The sequence below is a fragment of the Dasypus novemcinctus genome, chromosome 5, assembly GCF_030445035.2.
Source record: "Dasypus novemcinctus isolate mDasNov1 chromosome 5, mDasNov1.1.hap2, whole genome shotgun sequence".
Lineage (NCBI taxonomy): Eukaryota > Metazoa > Chordata > Mammalia > Cingulata > Dasypodidae > Dasypus > Dasypus novemcinctus.
In genome coordinates, this window is record NC_080677.1 from 62866617 (window position 1) to 62882360 (window position 15744).

Here is a 15744-nt window from a genome sequence, read left to right on the forward strand (position 1 = left end):
AGATAGAGCATCTGTCTACTACATGGTCAAACTCAGGGCCTCCTGACCCGTGTGGTGAGCTGGCCCATGCACAGTGCTGATGCGCACAAGGAGTGCCATGCCACGCAGGGTTGTCCTCTGTGTAGGGCAGCTTCATGTGCAAGGAGTGTGCCCCGTATGGAAAGCTGCCCCATGTGAAAAAAGTGCAGCCTGCCCAGGAGTGGTGCTGCACACATGGAGAGCTGACACAGCAACATGATGCAACAAAAAGAGACACAAATTCCCGGTGCTGCTGACAAGAATACAAACAGACACAGAAGAACACACAGCAAATGGATATAGAGAGCAGACAACTGGGGGGGGGGGGGGGGGTTGGGAAAGAAATAAAAAAAAAATCTCAAAAAAGTAAAGTAAAATAAAAGTATGAAAAGTATGAATGATATTGTTGTATAGTGCCGTATTTCTATAGTATTTCATAATTGGATTTGATTTATCAAATTAGCTTTTTGGTGTGAATATCTTCCATTACAATCAATCAGGTAAATGTTCTAACATGAATGTTTTCCTTTTATCTCTAGGAGACCATAAAAGAGTTCACTTTATTGTAAATTGCACCTAAAAGGTAATTATATCACTTTCTACTTCAGATAAATTGTTCATAAAATGCCTTAAAACTGCTTTTAGTGATAAATGCTTATATCTGATGATGCAAGGAAAATGGAATATTGTAAGTGGAAAATAAATTGTTTTATATGAAGTCTTAGGATTTTTTTTTATTACATCTGTCATATTATAAAGGGGTTTATTCTTTAAATGCTGCTTATAAAACATATGCATTCTGATTTTACTATAAAGTTTTTAAAAAAGCAATTGGATTTTTACAGGCTTACCTTAACTCTGACAGAACATCTTAGGAAATCTAATTACACCTCTTATGTTAAACCCTTCATTTTATTTGCTAGAACAGTAAGGAAATGTAGCTTAAAAATGTCTGTGTAAGACTGGAAAATTATGATAAATATATTCTTGGAAGAAACCTCTCTGGAGACAGTTGGTTTATTCAACATTTTCTTGAAGATTTTATTTTCTTGTAACCAAAGTCTCTGAATATCTGAGCATGGACTGTTAGTGGACATTTAGTTATACTATTTTTGACCATAAACTAAATTGAAGAATAGTTATGCAGATTCTAGTTAATTGTGAATATAATTAATGACACTGAAATATATATCTGAATGTGGTTAAAAGGGGAAATGTTAGGTTGTATACATGATAATAGAATAATTTTTTAAAAAAAAGCCATGGAACTACACTGCACCGTGAACCCTAAGTTAAACCATGTACTACAGTTAATAGTACAATAGTAAAAAGGTGATTTCATTAATTGTAGCTAAAGTTCCACAGCAATGCAAGGTGTTAATAATAGGGTGGTGCAGGAAATAATGTACTTTTGCATGATTGTTCTGCAACCCCACTATTCTCTAATAAAAAAAAAAAGGCAAAATTGTAAGAAGTATAACTGTAAAGGAGATTTCTTAAATTTCCATTTATTTAGAAGTTTCTAAATTTTCTAAATTTCTAAATTTTCTATTTCACTTCATCTCACCTTAGATAAAAGAAAGAAAAAAAACCATTGCCAGCCTGCTTTGTTTGGTGGGAATTTCACATGAAGTATTTTTGAAATTATGTTCCTTTTGAGAGAAGTTAAAATCATATTGACTATATATTATAGGTTGCATATTAAATATATGTTAGTTTAGAATATCTTCCTCTTGTCAGTGAGACCTAGCTAGGAATATGTTTTAATTTTCTAAATGTGAATCCTTAAGTAAGATGAGAGGAGTTGAACAAATTAAACCGCAATTATCTGATTGGTTCTTGGATGGAAATAATGCCTCATGAGATACAGAGTGATGGTGATTTAATAGTCTTGGGGAGGAGGCACTTCCTACTTTTTCTCTGATGGAAAACAGCAGGGAGTTGGAGGGTCAGTTTAGCTAGAGGTTTATCAATTTTATTGATCTTTTCAAAGAGCTAACCTTTGGTATCATTGATTTTCTCTGTTTTTTATTTCACTGAGTTCTGATTTTATCTTTATTATTTTCTCCCTTCCACTTAGAATTTCTTTGGCTTTTTTCTAGTTTTTTAGAGTGGGAAAGCAGAGATTTGATTTTTGACTTTCTTTTCTCATATAAGCATTTAAAGCTTTGAATTTAGATATGATATTTTGTTATCATGCAATTCAAAATAATCTCTAACCTCCCTTGTGATTTCTTCTTCGATCCATGGGTTATTTAGAGGTATGTTAATTTCTGAGTATTTGGGATTTTTAACTTTTTTATTATTAATGATTTCTAATTTAATTACTTTGTGGTCAGAGAATATATTTTGTATGATTTCAACCTTATTAAACTTTTTGAGACTTATTTTATGTTCTAGTATATAGTCTATACTCTTAAATCTTGCATATTTGAAAATATGTATTCTGCTGTTGAGTATATGCTTATAATTATCCATTAAATCAAGGTAGGTGTTGATAGTGTTCAGATATTCTATAATTTTGCTGATTTTTTTTCTAGTTTATCTATTACTTGCTGAATGAGGGGTCTTAAAATGTCCAACTGTGATTGTGTAATTGCTTAATTCTCCCTTAAATTTTGTCAATTTTTGTTTCATGTGTTTTGAAATTTTCTTATTAGCTGGATGCACATTTATGATTGTCAGGTCTTCCTGATGAACAAACTAATTTATTGTTATGATGCATCCCTTTTTATTTATATCTGGTAATATTCTTAAAGTGTTCTCTGTCTGATATTAATATAGTCTGCTCTAGTTCCTCATGCTTATTGTTTACATTATATATCTTTAGCCTTTCATTTACTTTTTGCCTACCTGTGTCTTTATATATAAACTGTACATAGTTGGTCTTTTTGCTTTTTATACTCTGTCTGACAATCTCTACTTTTTAAATGGAGTATTTATTGTGTATTATAATTATTGATGGGGTGGGTTTGCATTTATCATTTTATTATTTGTTATGTTCCTTTTTTTTTTCTTTCCTGCCTTTTCTTTTGTGCATGTGTGTACACACATATGCATTCACATGTGGACAATTAGAGTATTATTTTAAAATTCCATTTTAATTTTTCCACTGGCTTTTCACAATACTTTGCATTATTTATTTAGTGGTTGTTTTAGGGATATCAATATAGATCCTTAATGTGCTATAGTTCACTTACAGTTAATATTTTACTACTTCACACTCAAATATAGAAACTTTGCGACAGTATAGGTTCATATTTGCTCCTGTATATCTTTTGCTATGGTGATACACACACACACACACATTATAATACCCTCAAGAAGATATTACAGGTTTGTTCTACACATTTATTTCATTTATTAAGAAATAAAGAGGAAAAAGACAAAGGAAAACATATGCGTTTACCCAGATATTTACCATTTTGGGTGTTCTTCATTCTTTTCTGAGGATCTGAGTTTCTGTCTGGGTATAGTGTGGGTCTGCTGGTAAAAAAATTCTCTCTGTTTTTTAAAATCTGAAAATATATTTATTTCACCTTTACTTTTGAAGGCTAATTTTGCTGGATATAGAATTCTGTTTTTTTTCCCCCCTAACTCTTTAAACATGTTCCACTTTCTTCTGGACTTCATGATTTCTGATAAATCAGCAACTACTTGAATCCTTTATCTGTATGTAATATTTTGCTTTTCTCTTGCTGCTTTCAAGATTTTTTCATTATATTTGGATTTTAAGAGTTTGACTATACTATGTTTTGGAGTGAACTACTTTGCGTTTACTCTGCTTAGTATTTGTTGAGTTTTTCTCATTTGCAAATTTCTGTCATTAATCAAATTTGGGAAGTGCTTTTCCTTTTTATTTTTGAATATGTTTTCCCTGTAATGTCCTTTTGCTCTTCTCCTTCAGGGATTCCAATCACATTTAAATTGAATTATATGGTGTTATCTAACAGTTCTCTGTAACTCTGTTCTTTTTTTTCTTTTTATTCCAAAGCACTTTTCCCCCCCTTTCTGATCTTCACCTTCAATAATGTCTATACATCTGACTTGAAATTTACTTACTCTTTACTCTGTAATTTTTATTTGGCTGTTATGTCCATATACTGAAGTTTTTATTTCAGGTATTGCATTTTCAGTTTTAGAATTTTCACCTTATTCTTTTTTATAATTTCTACAACTCTGCTTAGATTTCCTATTTTTCTTTTTACTGAGATTATATATTGTTTTACTTCATTGAGCATCATTATAATAAGAATTAAAAGTTCTTTTCTGCTAGTTCCAAGATTTGGTTTATCTTAAGGTTGCATTTGGTTAATTTTTCTTTTTTCTTGAGAATGTGTTCCATTTTCTTTATATTTTGGGTAATTTTGGATGATATCCTAGACATTATTCATATGACTATTATTGTGTAAATATTAACTTCTTGAGATTTTGTATTCTGTTATTTTTTCTCTAACAAGTGTTTCTTTTATTTAGGAAGGTAATGATTTTTGCTGGATTTGATTTATACACTTGGCTAGATTTGTATTTCTAGGATGGCAGTTATAGTCTTAGTTCAGAAATTTTGTCTTTAGCTGAGCTGTTTTGAATCTGTTCCACACACGTGTGATTGGAAGACCAGGTAGTCAGAGACAAGCAGAATTTGAGAATCCCTTTGTCTTTTTTCCTCCATCTTCTTCAGCAGGCATGTTTTCCTGGCTTCAGTTTTTGGTTCCCTTGACCAGAAACGCTGTTGGGTTTTTCTCCAATGCTTTGCCTCCCACTTGTACCATACATATTGAATGCACTTAACCTGAGGATAAAATCCACACAATCCGGGACCTTACATTCTATAGCTTTCCTTTCCCTTCCTTTAATGTGTGCTTCCTATCAGAATCTGTCAACTTCTGTTAATTCACGAGTACTCAGGTAGTCAATTTTTTTCTTATTATGCATAGGTTTTATAGTTGTTTAATGCTCCAACAAGATGCTGGTCCATTCATCACTATTTCTTCATCTCCTATTCTTCTTTTCTCCTGAAAACTTCCTTTTGATTACTTTACATTTGATTGGGATACCTTTTTGAATAATTCCCTCAGAAAGGGTATACTAGGTATCAGTTTTCTTCACATATTGATTTTTTATCAGCTCAGAAAAATTTTCTTCACTCTTGTCTTTGATAAATTAAACCTGTTCTAATAATTTTTATTCCTCTCTCAGAAAACCCTCGAATTTTTAGTTTTAAATCTTCATTTTTCCTTCATTTTTTTCTCTTTTAATTTATTTCCCTCTCATCTTGCATCCTGAAAGATCATTTCAAGTTTGCACTTCTCATTGCTTATTTTATTTTCCTCACTATCAATTCTGCTTTTTAAAATTTCTACCAAAATGCATATTTTTTTCTTATTATGCCTTTAAAGTCTAACATTTAAATTTTATCCTTTAGTTCCCTTTTAATTTTATAAAAATTCTTAACCTTATTGTGTTTCTCTCTCTTAGATTTCTGTTTCTGCTTTGTAAAGATTTTGACTTAAAAAAATTTTGAGAATAGAATAACAACTGAATAGCTTCCTCCAAAGTTTCCTCCAAATTATAGGTAATAATTTTTAGAGGTATGCTCTTCCTTTGCCTTTTTAATATGTTGTTCTCTTCTCCTTGTTCTTTGGTATTTTTGTAGAATTCTACTGTAATTTTCTTTCTGTTATTTTTTCTTATAAAAACAGATGCCATTTATTGAGTGCTACTACCAGGTTAGGCACCATGTTGGATATTTTCATGTAATAATTATATCTTTAAAGAAATTATACAAGGTAGGGATTATTATTTTCATTCACTAGATGAAGAAGCTGAGACTTGGCATGATGATTGCCTAGGATTGGCTTTAATCCATGGCTAGGATTAAAACTCATGTCTGGGTGGGTTGAAAGATCATGCTTTTGCCATGATTTCTGGAACTAAGAGAGCTCTTTGTACACAGGATGCTTATAAATGAAGTGTTTGGATTAGCCAATATGATTTTAGTTGAATTTCCCACAAATTTCCCATAGAAACCAGGTGGCTGTGCAGTTGTGGGTCTAATTTCCAGTATCCAGCCATCATCTAGTTAGCTTTGCTGTGTGAAGTGCCAAGTCTTCTTTTACCACTTAGGTGCTTTCCTTTTTTAAACATTGAGAACCAATGCAGAGACTGTATAGATACCTGATTTTTTTCTTTGTTTCTGCTTTCATAATTTACTTGTATCTGTACTACTCCAGATGCAAACAACAATATAGGTCTCCCTTCTCTGTTTATGAGCTGTTTTTTTTTTTTTTTGATCAATTTTTATCGTGACAACATAGGTACAACATAAATTTCGTATTTTAACCACTTTCAAGTATACAATTCAGTGATGGTGATTACATTCATAATGTTGGGCTACTATCACTGCCATCCATTGCCAAAATTTTCTCATGAGCCCAAACAGAAACTTTGTACCAATTAGGCATAAATGACCCATCCCCTACCCACTGCCCCTGGTAACCTGTGAGATCACTGAGATCATACAATATTTGTTCTTTTATGCCTGACTTATTTCACTCAACATGATGTCTCCAAAACTCATCCATGTTGAAGCATGTATCAGAAATTTATTCCTTTCTTAAAAATAGTTGAATAATATTCAATTATAGGTTTTTACCACATTTTGTTTATCTGTTCATCCATTGATGGGCAGTAGTATGTTCTGCAGTTGAAATTATGATGTACTCTCTGTTTGCAAAAAAATAAACTCAAGGGAGATCTAAGGAACACAATTATGACTGCTTTACTTATTTTTAAAAGATTTATTTTTTTATTTATTTCTTTCTCCTTCCCTGCCCCACCCCCAGTTGTCTGCTTTCAGCCTCTGTGTGTGTAGTGCCATTCTTGGACAGGTTGCACTTTTTTTTTTTCACTGGGCGGCTCTCCTTATGGGGCTAACTCCTTGCACGGGGGGCTCCCCTACGTGGGGGACACCCCTGCGTGGCAGGGCACTCCTTGCGTGCATCAGCACTGTATATGGGCCAGCTCCACACGGATCAAGGAGGCCCAGGGTTTGAACCACGGACCTCCCATGTGGTAGACGGATGCCTGAACCACTGGGCCAAGTCTGCCCAGGTTGACTTTTAGTCTTAATTGTTGTTGTTATGATTTTTCTTTTTCTTTTGTCTTTTTCGTAGACAGAAAGGAGGAGAGGCTGCATTAAGAAATGAGAGCCAGATGCTATTTTTAATTAGAACCTCCAGTAGGTATTTCTGCACATACTGCTTTTATTATTCTCCATATGTAATATTTTGGCTAATGCATAATCTTTTGGAAATCTTTAGCTTCTTATCACTTCATATCACTTAAATTTCACTTCATGCTTTGGAACAGAGGTGTCTCTGGGACTATGAAAGATTCTGACTTGTTTTTATTTTTGTTATATTTTAAATTAGTTTTTGGGAGAAATGAAGTTGACTTTTATTTTCCCATTATCACTGGCAAATGTATGTTCCATGGAGACGGTCTGCCTTCTTTTATAGTCTTTCCCTCATCCAAACCTTTTGCCTTCTGGCTTTCACATATGCTTTCAGGGTTGAGCGATTCCGTTTAAGAAAAACCCTTAAGAATAGTTGTGACTTCAGTTGTTTTCTTATATAACATTGTACTCATTTAACCCAGTTTTCAAACTGTACATTTCTCAAAAACCTTTTTCCACAAATTGCTGTGAAAGGCATTGAGAAAGTACACTTTGGGTTTATGAGGGAGGAATATCCTGATTGGTATAAATGAAATATTTTTATAATAGAATTCATAGACATATATATATTTTTTAGCTTAAATGGTCAATTGATTGACAATTAATTATCTATAATTTTAACTTTATGTTCAAAGTTTAAAGAGCTCATTCATGGAAGAAGTAATTTTAGGTCTTTCATTTTACTCTAACAATTCTAGCTCCACCCTGTGAATTACTCAGCTAAGTTGTGTAATATTCAGAATCTAGTACCCTGTAAAGCACTGGTACAGCTAGTTCTCGATATGTAGGTTGGGGTCCCTGAAATCCTGAGACCCGTTTATGAATTCCAGGCAGTTAATGAGGTAGAAATAATTTGTATTATAATACTTTGGCATTATTTACTCTTTTCAGTCTCATTCTCTCACAAGTATATAGTAGGGTTTTCCAGAGATTGCCTGCTGTGTGATATGGCAACAGATTGAATGCAAAAACAAACAGTTGCCTTCTGTTAAGCCAGATATTAATGGGAATAAAAAAATGTACAGTGGTGCTTACAGTAGGCCACATCTGGATCCCTGAAACCTGTGAATATGTTACCTTCCAATAGTAAAAGGAACTTTGTAGGTGTGATTAAATTAAGGATTTTGAGATGGGGAAATTATCCTGGAATATCTGTGTAGGCCCAAAGCAATCAAATAGGTCCTTATGAGAGGGCCACAGGAGGGTTACAGTCGTGGACAGACTTGTGAAAAAGGAAGGAGAGATGAAAGGGATAGAGATAGAGAGAGACAGAGAGAGATTGATAGAGATAGACAGATTTTATGTTTTGACTTTGAAGATGGAGGAAGGGCCATGAACCTAAAAATACAGGCAGCCTCTAGAAGCTGAACAAGGTAAGGACATGGATTCTCCCCTGGAATCTGCAGAAGTAACCAGGCATGTCAACATCTTGACTTTTTGGCTCAGTGAGACTGATTTTGAACTTCTGATCTCTAGAACAGTAAGATAATAAATTTGTGTTGTTTTAAGCCACTAAGTTTGAGGTTATTTGTTATAGCAGAAATTGGAAGTTAATGTATCACTCTTCTCAGTAATTTTTTTTGCATTGGAAAATATGCATACTTTTAATAAAATTATGTGATATGAGATAGGTTCATTGTTAATTTTAGATGTATTAATAAATTGACAAAATTCTCTGTTTGAATTACTAATAAAATAAGTATCAACAGTATAACTTATGTAAAAATACTCTTTGGAGGTGCTCAGCAATTTTTCAGAGTATAAAGGGGTCCAGAGATGAAAAAGTAAGAATCACTCTGCTAGTAAATTTGCCTATTACTTTTGTGCTGTTCAGTTGGCAAGGCATAGAGGCTCATATATGGGAGATGCTCATTAAGTTTCCTTTGCTTTCTTTCAGGTTTTAGAAAGTTATTCTCTCGCTGATTCCTGAATAAAGCATCCAATCAGGAGTCAACAAGACAGCAGCCATTCCAGTATTTCTTCTTGAACTCTGTGCCTCCTTCCTGCTTATTCATGGCAGTTGACCTTACCTTCCACTACCTGAAATTCAGCACCTGCTCTAATTCCAAACAAGTAGTAGTTTTTAAGGAATAGCTATGGAATAACAGAGTCTCAGAGCTTCAAGAGGCATTGGAAATTGATGATTGGATTGTGTACTGTTTTGCATTGATGTAAACTAACATAGAAAACAAAACAAAACAACTTTTGATCCATTAATGGCTTGAGGGAGCACTATTGTAAAATGTTTTTTCAGAAGTGAGCAAACTCACCTCCATCCTAATCATCTAGCAGTACCAGCCTTAAAAGAAAAAGCACTCCTCTCAGTTCTTCTGGGTATATCCCTATCAATGGTATTGTTAGGTCCAATGGCAAGTCTATATTCAATTTCCTTAGGAACAGCCAAACAGTCCTCCACAGTGACTGTACCATTCTATTTTCCCACCACCAGTGAATACGTTTTCCTATCTCTTCTCATCCTCTCCAACATTTACAGGTTTCTGACAGTTTTAAAAAGATTTATTTTATTTATTTATTCCCCCCCACCCCCTGCCACTTGCTCACTGTCTGCTTTCTGTGCCCATTCGCTGCGCATTCTTCTGAGTCTGCTGTCTCTCTTTGTTGTGTCATCTTGCTGCTTCAGCTCTCCTCAGACGCAGGCCAGTTTGTCTTCATAAAGAGGCCCCGGGAAGCCAACCCAGGGCCTCCCATATGGTAGATGGGAGCCCAATCATTGAACCACATCCACTTCCCAGTTTTCTGACTTTTTAAGAGCGGCCAGTGTAACAGGTGTGAAATGATATCTCATTTTAGGTTTGATTTGAATTTCCCTAATCGCTGGTGATGTTGAACACTTTTTCATGTGTTTGTTTGCTGTTTGTATTTCTTCTTTGAACAGTTGTCTTTTCAAATCCTTTGCCCATTTTTTAAATTGGATACTTTGTCTTTTTATTGTTGAGTTGTATGATCTCCTTTTAGATCATGGATATTAAGCCCTTATCAGACATATGATTGTCAAATATTTTCCCCCATTGAGTTGGCTGCCTTTTCCCCCTTTTGACAAATTCCTTTGAGGTGCAAATGTGTGGAATTTTGAGGAAGTTCCATTTATCTATATTTTCTTTTCTAGCTTGTGCTTTGGCCATAAGGTTTAAGTAACTATCACCTATCATAAGATCTTGAAGATGTTTTCCTACATTTTCTTCTAGAAGTTTTATGGTTGTTGTTTTTATATTTAATTCCTTGATCAATTTTGAGTTAATTTTTGTCTAAGGTGTGAGATAGGGGTGACATGAATAGATGTCTGCATACTGATATTCATAGCAGTGTTTTTCATGGTAGCCAAAAGTTGGAAACAACCCGGTGTCCGTCAACTGATGAATGGATAAGCAAATTGTGGATTATACATATGATGGAATATTATGCAGCGGTTAAGAAGAAATGAAGTTGTGAAACATATGACAACATGGATGAACCTGGAGGACATAATGTTGAGTGAAGCAAGCCAGACACAAAAGGACGAATACTGTACGATTGCTCTATTATGAACTAAATAGATGTGTGAAATATGAATATGGATAGAATTTTGTATATAAGACTGTTTTTTGAAACTAAACAAATGTAAGTTAATAGTACTAAATATTGGAAAGCATACTTGGCCCAATGGATAGGGCTTCCTCCTACCACGTGGGAGGTCTGTGGTTCAAACCCTGGGCCTCCTTGACCCATGTGGAGCTGGCCCATGTGCAGTGCTGATGTGCACAAGGAATGCCGTGCCATTCAGGGGTGTCCCCCGCGTAGGGGAGACCCATGTGCAAGGAGTGCGCCCCAGGAGAGCTGCCCAGTGCGAAAGAAAGTGCAGCCTGCCCAGGAATGGTGCCGCACACACGGAGAGCTGACACAACAAGGTGACGCAACAAAAAGAAACACAGATTCCCGGTGCCGCTGATAAGGATAGAAACCGTCACAGAAGAATGCACAGTGAATGGACACAGAGAGTAGACAATGGGGGCTGGGGCGGGGGGAGAAGAGAGAAATTAAAAATAAATAAATAAATAAATCTTAAAAAAATAGTACAAAATATTAATGTCAGACCAAAAAACACAACAACATTATACTAAGTGAAGGAAACCAGACACAGAGTACTACATATTGTTTGATTCCATTTATATAAAATGTAAATATAAATCAATTTATAAAGATGAAAGGAGATTAATGGCTATGTAGGCCTGAGAAAGGAATGCTAAAGGGTATAGAGTTTTTCCTTTGGAAGTAATGAAATTGTAAATTTTTTGAGATGATGAATATACAACATTGTGATTATACTAAAAGCCATTTATTATACACTTTGGATAGAATAGTTAGAAACAGCAGCTATGTACAGTGGGGGAAGCACAGAGAGATTGAGAGGCTAAGAATTTCTTGTTTGATTTTTGTTAATATTATTATTATTGAAATAATGAAAATGCTGTAATAATGATTCAAGAGTGATGAATGTACAACTTTGTGATTATAGCAAATACCATTGAATGTACACTTTGGATGAATTGTATGCTTTATTGATGTGTATTAATAAAATTCATTTGTTTTAAAAAAAAGAAAAAGCACAATGAGAAAATGAAAACCAAAGTTCAATCATAAAATTTTTCACATTTCAGAAGTGCAGGAAATGAGTACATCCTCTGGTAGAGACGGGGAAGATAAGCAGAGAATGCAGTGTGAGGCATAGGAGAGGAGCCTAGGTATGTGGTTCAGGCTTACCGGTTGTAGGACTTCGGGCAAGTTAATCAACTTTTCTGTGCGTTAGCACATGTTTGTCAGTCCCATTACTTACCTGAAGTAATGTAGTTAGGATTAATGAGGTGATACCTGCGAAATGTCTCAAGTTACATGGAAGAGAAATTCAGCAGAAATAGAAGCAATTTTAATTTTTCCCATTGACGATAAATGGGTTGTATAAGAAGAGGGAGATTTACTGGGAAGCTATTTGTTTTTTCTTTTTCTTTTATGTGGAATTTTTAAAATCTTTTTTTAAAAGATACATAAATCACACAATATGTTATAAAATAAAATGTAAGAGGTTTCCATACACCCCACTCCCCACTCCCCTACTCCTTTCACATTGACAACTTCTTTCATTACAGTGGTACATTGATTGTATTTGATGTGTACATTTTGGAGCATTGCTACACAGCATGGATTATAGTTTATGTTGTAGTTTACACTCTCTTCCAGTCCATTCAGTGGGTTTTGGCAGGATATATGATGTCCTGTATCTGTCCATTCAATATCAGTTTCAGATAATTCCAAGTCCTGAAAATGCCCCAATATCACACCTCTTTTTCCCTTTCCCTGCCTTCAGCAATTCCTGTGACCACTGTCTCCACATCATTGATATAATTTTGAAGTTACTTTTAATTGTGCCGACACAGGCCAATTTGAACAGAAATCAATAAATTTTTATGAATTTGATTAATATAGACAAGTAATTATATAACTTAGGCTGACCTGTATTATTTCACTCGTTAGTAGAAAGATTTTGGATATGAATTATTTTTATAATTACTTTTCCCTCCAATTTTACTTTATTTTTTTTTGTGTTAAAGAATTAAGAGCAAATTCTTGATCCCTTTTGTAGGTATAAGAATGAGTATTCTTCATTACATTTTGGGCAAACAATACTGGATTACTTTTTAAAAAAAATTTCTTCTTATTTTTTAATGTTACATTAAAAAAATATGAGGTCTCCATATACCCCACCCCCCTCACCCCACTCCTCCCATAACAACAACCTCCTCCATCATCATGGGACATTCATTGCCCTTGGTGAATACATCTCTGAGCACTGCTGCACCACATGGTCAATGGTTCACATTATAGTTTACACTTTTCCCCAGTCCACCCAGTGGGCTATGGGAGGACATACAATGCCCAGTAACTGTCCCTGAAGCACCACCCAGGACAAATCCAAGTCCTGAAAATGCCCCCACATCACATCTCTTCTTCCCACTCCCCACTCTCAGCAGCTACCGTGGCCACTTTCTCCATCTCAATGCTACATTTACTTCCATTACTAATCACAATAATTCCAGAATAGAATATCAGTAAGTCCACTCTAATCCATACTCTATTCCTCCATTCTATGGGCCCTGGCATGGTTATGTCCATTCCACCTCTATATTGAGAGGGTACTTAAATTTCACTTGGATGATGGATGCAATTCTCCTGCTTGCAGTTTTAGGCACACTTGGCTTCCTGGTGTGGTTGTTGACCTTCTTCACCTCCCTGTTAACTGGCTGGGGTAAGTCCAATAAACCAGAGGGTAGGAGTTGCAAGTCTGTTGAGGCTCAGGGCCTGGCCATCACATGGACAGTCCAGAGATTCAAGTCCCCTGAGTATACACTAAACCCCAGAGCCAACCACAGGTCTGGTAAAAGTAACAGGAGAGGCTTGTGAACAAAGATCACATCTGAGTCCAGCTCCATCACACTCAGGAACACAAACTCCAAAGTAGGGCCAACTGACATGGTACTGAACTCCATCTGCCATGACCATAGAACCTGTGGGTGGATTACTTTTAAAAATCTAATTTGTAACCAAGAACAAAATGGAAAATTTTATGAGTTAAACAACTGATGCTTGTGTCGCTAAGACAAAAGCCAAAGCAAATGGACAAATTGAAAGATAAGTGTATCTTAAGCCAAAGAACATTCTAAGTTACATTCCAAGTAAAAAATGGATGCTAAAGGTGCAATTGATATATTATAGTATGTGTGTTTGAAAGGAAATAACATACAATAGGAATTCATAATGCTTTTTTTAAAATAAATAATTTTTTCAAGAAATGCAAAGAGAAAAGTTAGGCTTTATATGGTGTTCTATATTCATCAGTTATCATCACTGGGAAATAATTACTTCAATTAACCCTTCAAGAAAATTTAAGCCTCTGTTCTCTCCTCTGCCCACATCAGCCTATGTAAGTAAAAGTAATAGAGTAGATAGAAATACTTCCCAGATTGCATTTATTCAGTCCGTGGAATTTATTACCACAGGAAGTCATCAAGTCAGTTATAACAGGTAGATTCAAAATGAGGTTGAGAGACTTTTATAACCAATAACATTTATATAGTAAAGGAACTGACTTGTGAGTTTTATGCTTTAGGTCATAAGATCATACTTCAGTTCATAAAATGTTCAACCATGGAAATGGAAAGAAAATTTTCCTTGCAAAATATCCTTGGTGACCCTTAATAGTGATCACAACATGTGTCTTATGATAGACAAAAATGACCTAATAACAACATGTTAGGATCATCATTTGGTGGCAAGCTCAACATTTATATAACACTCTTACAAAGACAGCAATCAAAATGTCAGGCAAAATTTGAAGTTCTTCCTAACCATGTCTATATAGTCACAAAACAACTGGTTGAAAAGGGAAAAAATTCAATTGAACAAATTACTGGTATTGTGGAGATAAGGAAAATTTTTGCTGTTTGCTGACTGCAGCTTAAAAAATCTGAATTCATATAAACTTGGTTATATGTATAATATAGCCTAAAAACGTCCAAACAGTAGCAAATTGATGAAAATTTTAATGTAAACATTTCTCAATTTTATTGGTGGAGTGGGGAGCATTCAGATATAACTTTCTGGCTATGATTGTTTCATGGTTCCTCTGGCAGCTAGATCCAGAGTGCATTTCTTCCTTCCTCAGAATCATAGTTTGCTCAGGAATTTGATAATTTTAAATTCAATATCATTAAGAACTTAGAACTCCTGACTTTTAGAGAAGGATAAAATACTGTCTAGGATCAGAGACTGGAAATTAAAGTGATACTCTTGAGACAAGAAAGCCTTTATATTGACATTGACATTCAAAAGTCAATGTTTAGGTGCAATTTGGATATACAGAACTATTATGGACCAAAATTTGAAATTTGTGATACTGTGTAATGCATGTCACTTTAAAAAAGCTTTTTATCTTGAAATAATTTAAAACTTATGGGACAGTTGAAAAGTAAACAAAACCCCATATAGGGAGCCCCAATATACCCTCCTTGTTCCCAGATACCCAGATCCACCAGTTTTAACATTTGGTTACTTTTATTCTTTCTATGTATGTATGTATGTATGTATGTATGTATGTATGTATGTACGTATGTACGTATGTATGTATGTATCTATCTATCTATCTATCTATCTATCTAATCTATCTAGCTATTATTTTCTGACTATTTGAGAGCAGATTGCATACAGCATACTCTTTGAACACATAATACTTTCAGGTACATTTCTTATAAACTAGAACATTCTCTTATGAAATCACCTTAAGTTCAGTTATCAAGTTCAAGAAAATTAACATTTATATAAAACTTATATTCTATATTTCACTTTTTAGTGTCTCAATTATGTGTTTTGAGCCTTTTCTCTTCCATTCCTATAACCCAATCCAGTATTACACTTAATTGTCATCTCTTTCCTTTTTCTTT

At 34.5% G+C, this 15744-nt stretch overlaps 1 protein-coding gene across 1 annotated transcript in view; it reads left to right on the top strand.

Annotated features, from left to right (window-relative positions):
- Window positions 1–11856, top strand: part of LOC139439063 (uncharacterized) — a 133392-nt gene extending 121536 nt beyond the window's left edge. The window contains exons 3-4 of the mRNA XM_071215514.1: window positions 558–601; window positions 9153–11856. Coding sequence (XP_071071615.1) covers window positions 558–587 — 30 coding nt within the window. The 3' untranslated portion in view covers window positions 588–601; window positions 9153–11856. The remainder of the gene's footprint in view (window positions 1–557; window positions 602–9152) is intronic.
- Window positions 11857–15744: the final 3888 nt, after the last annotated feature.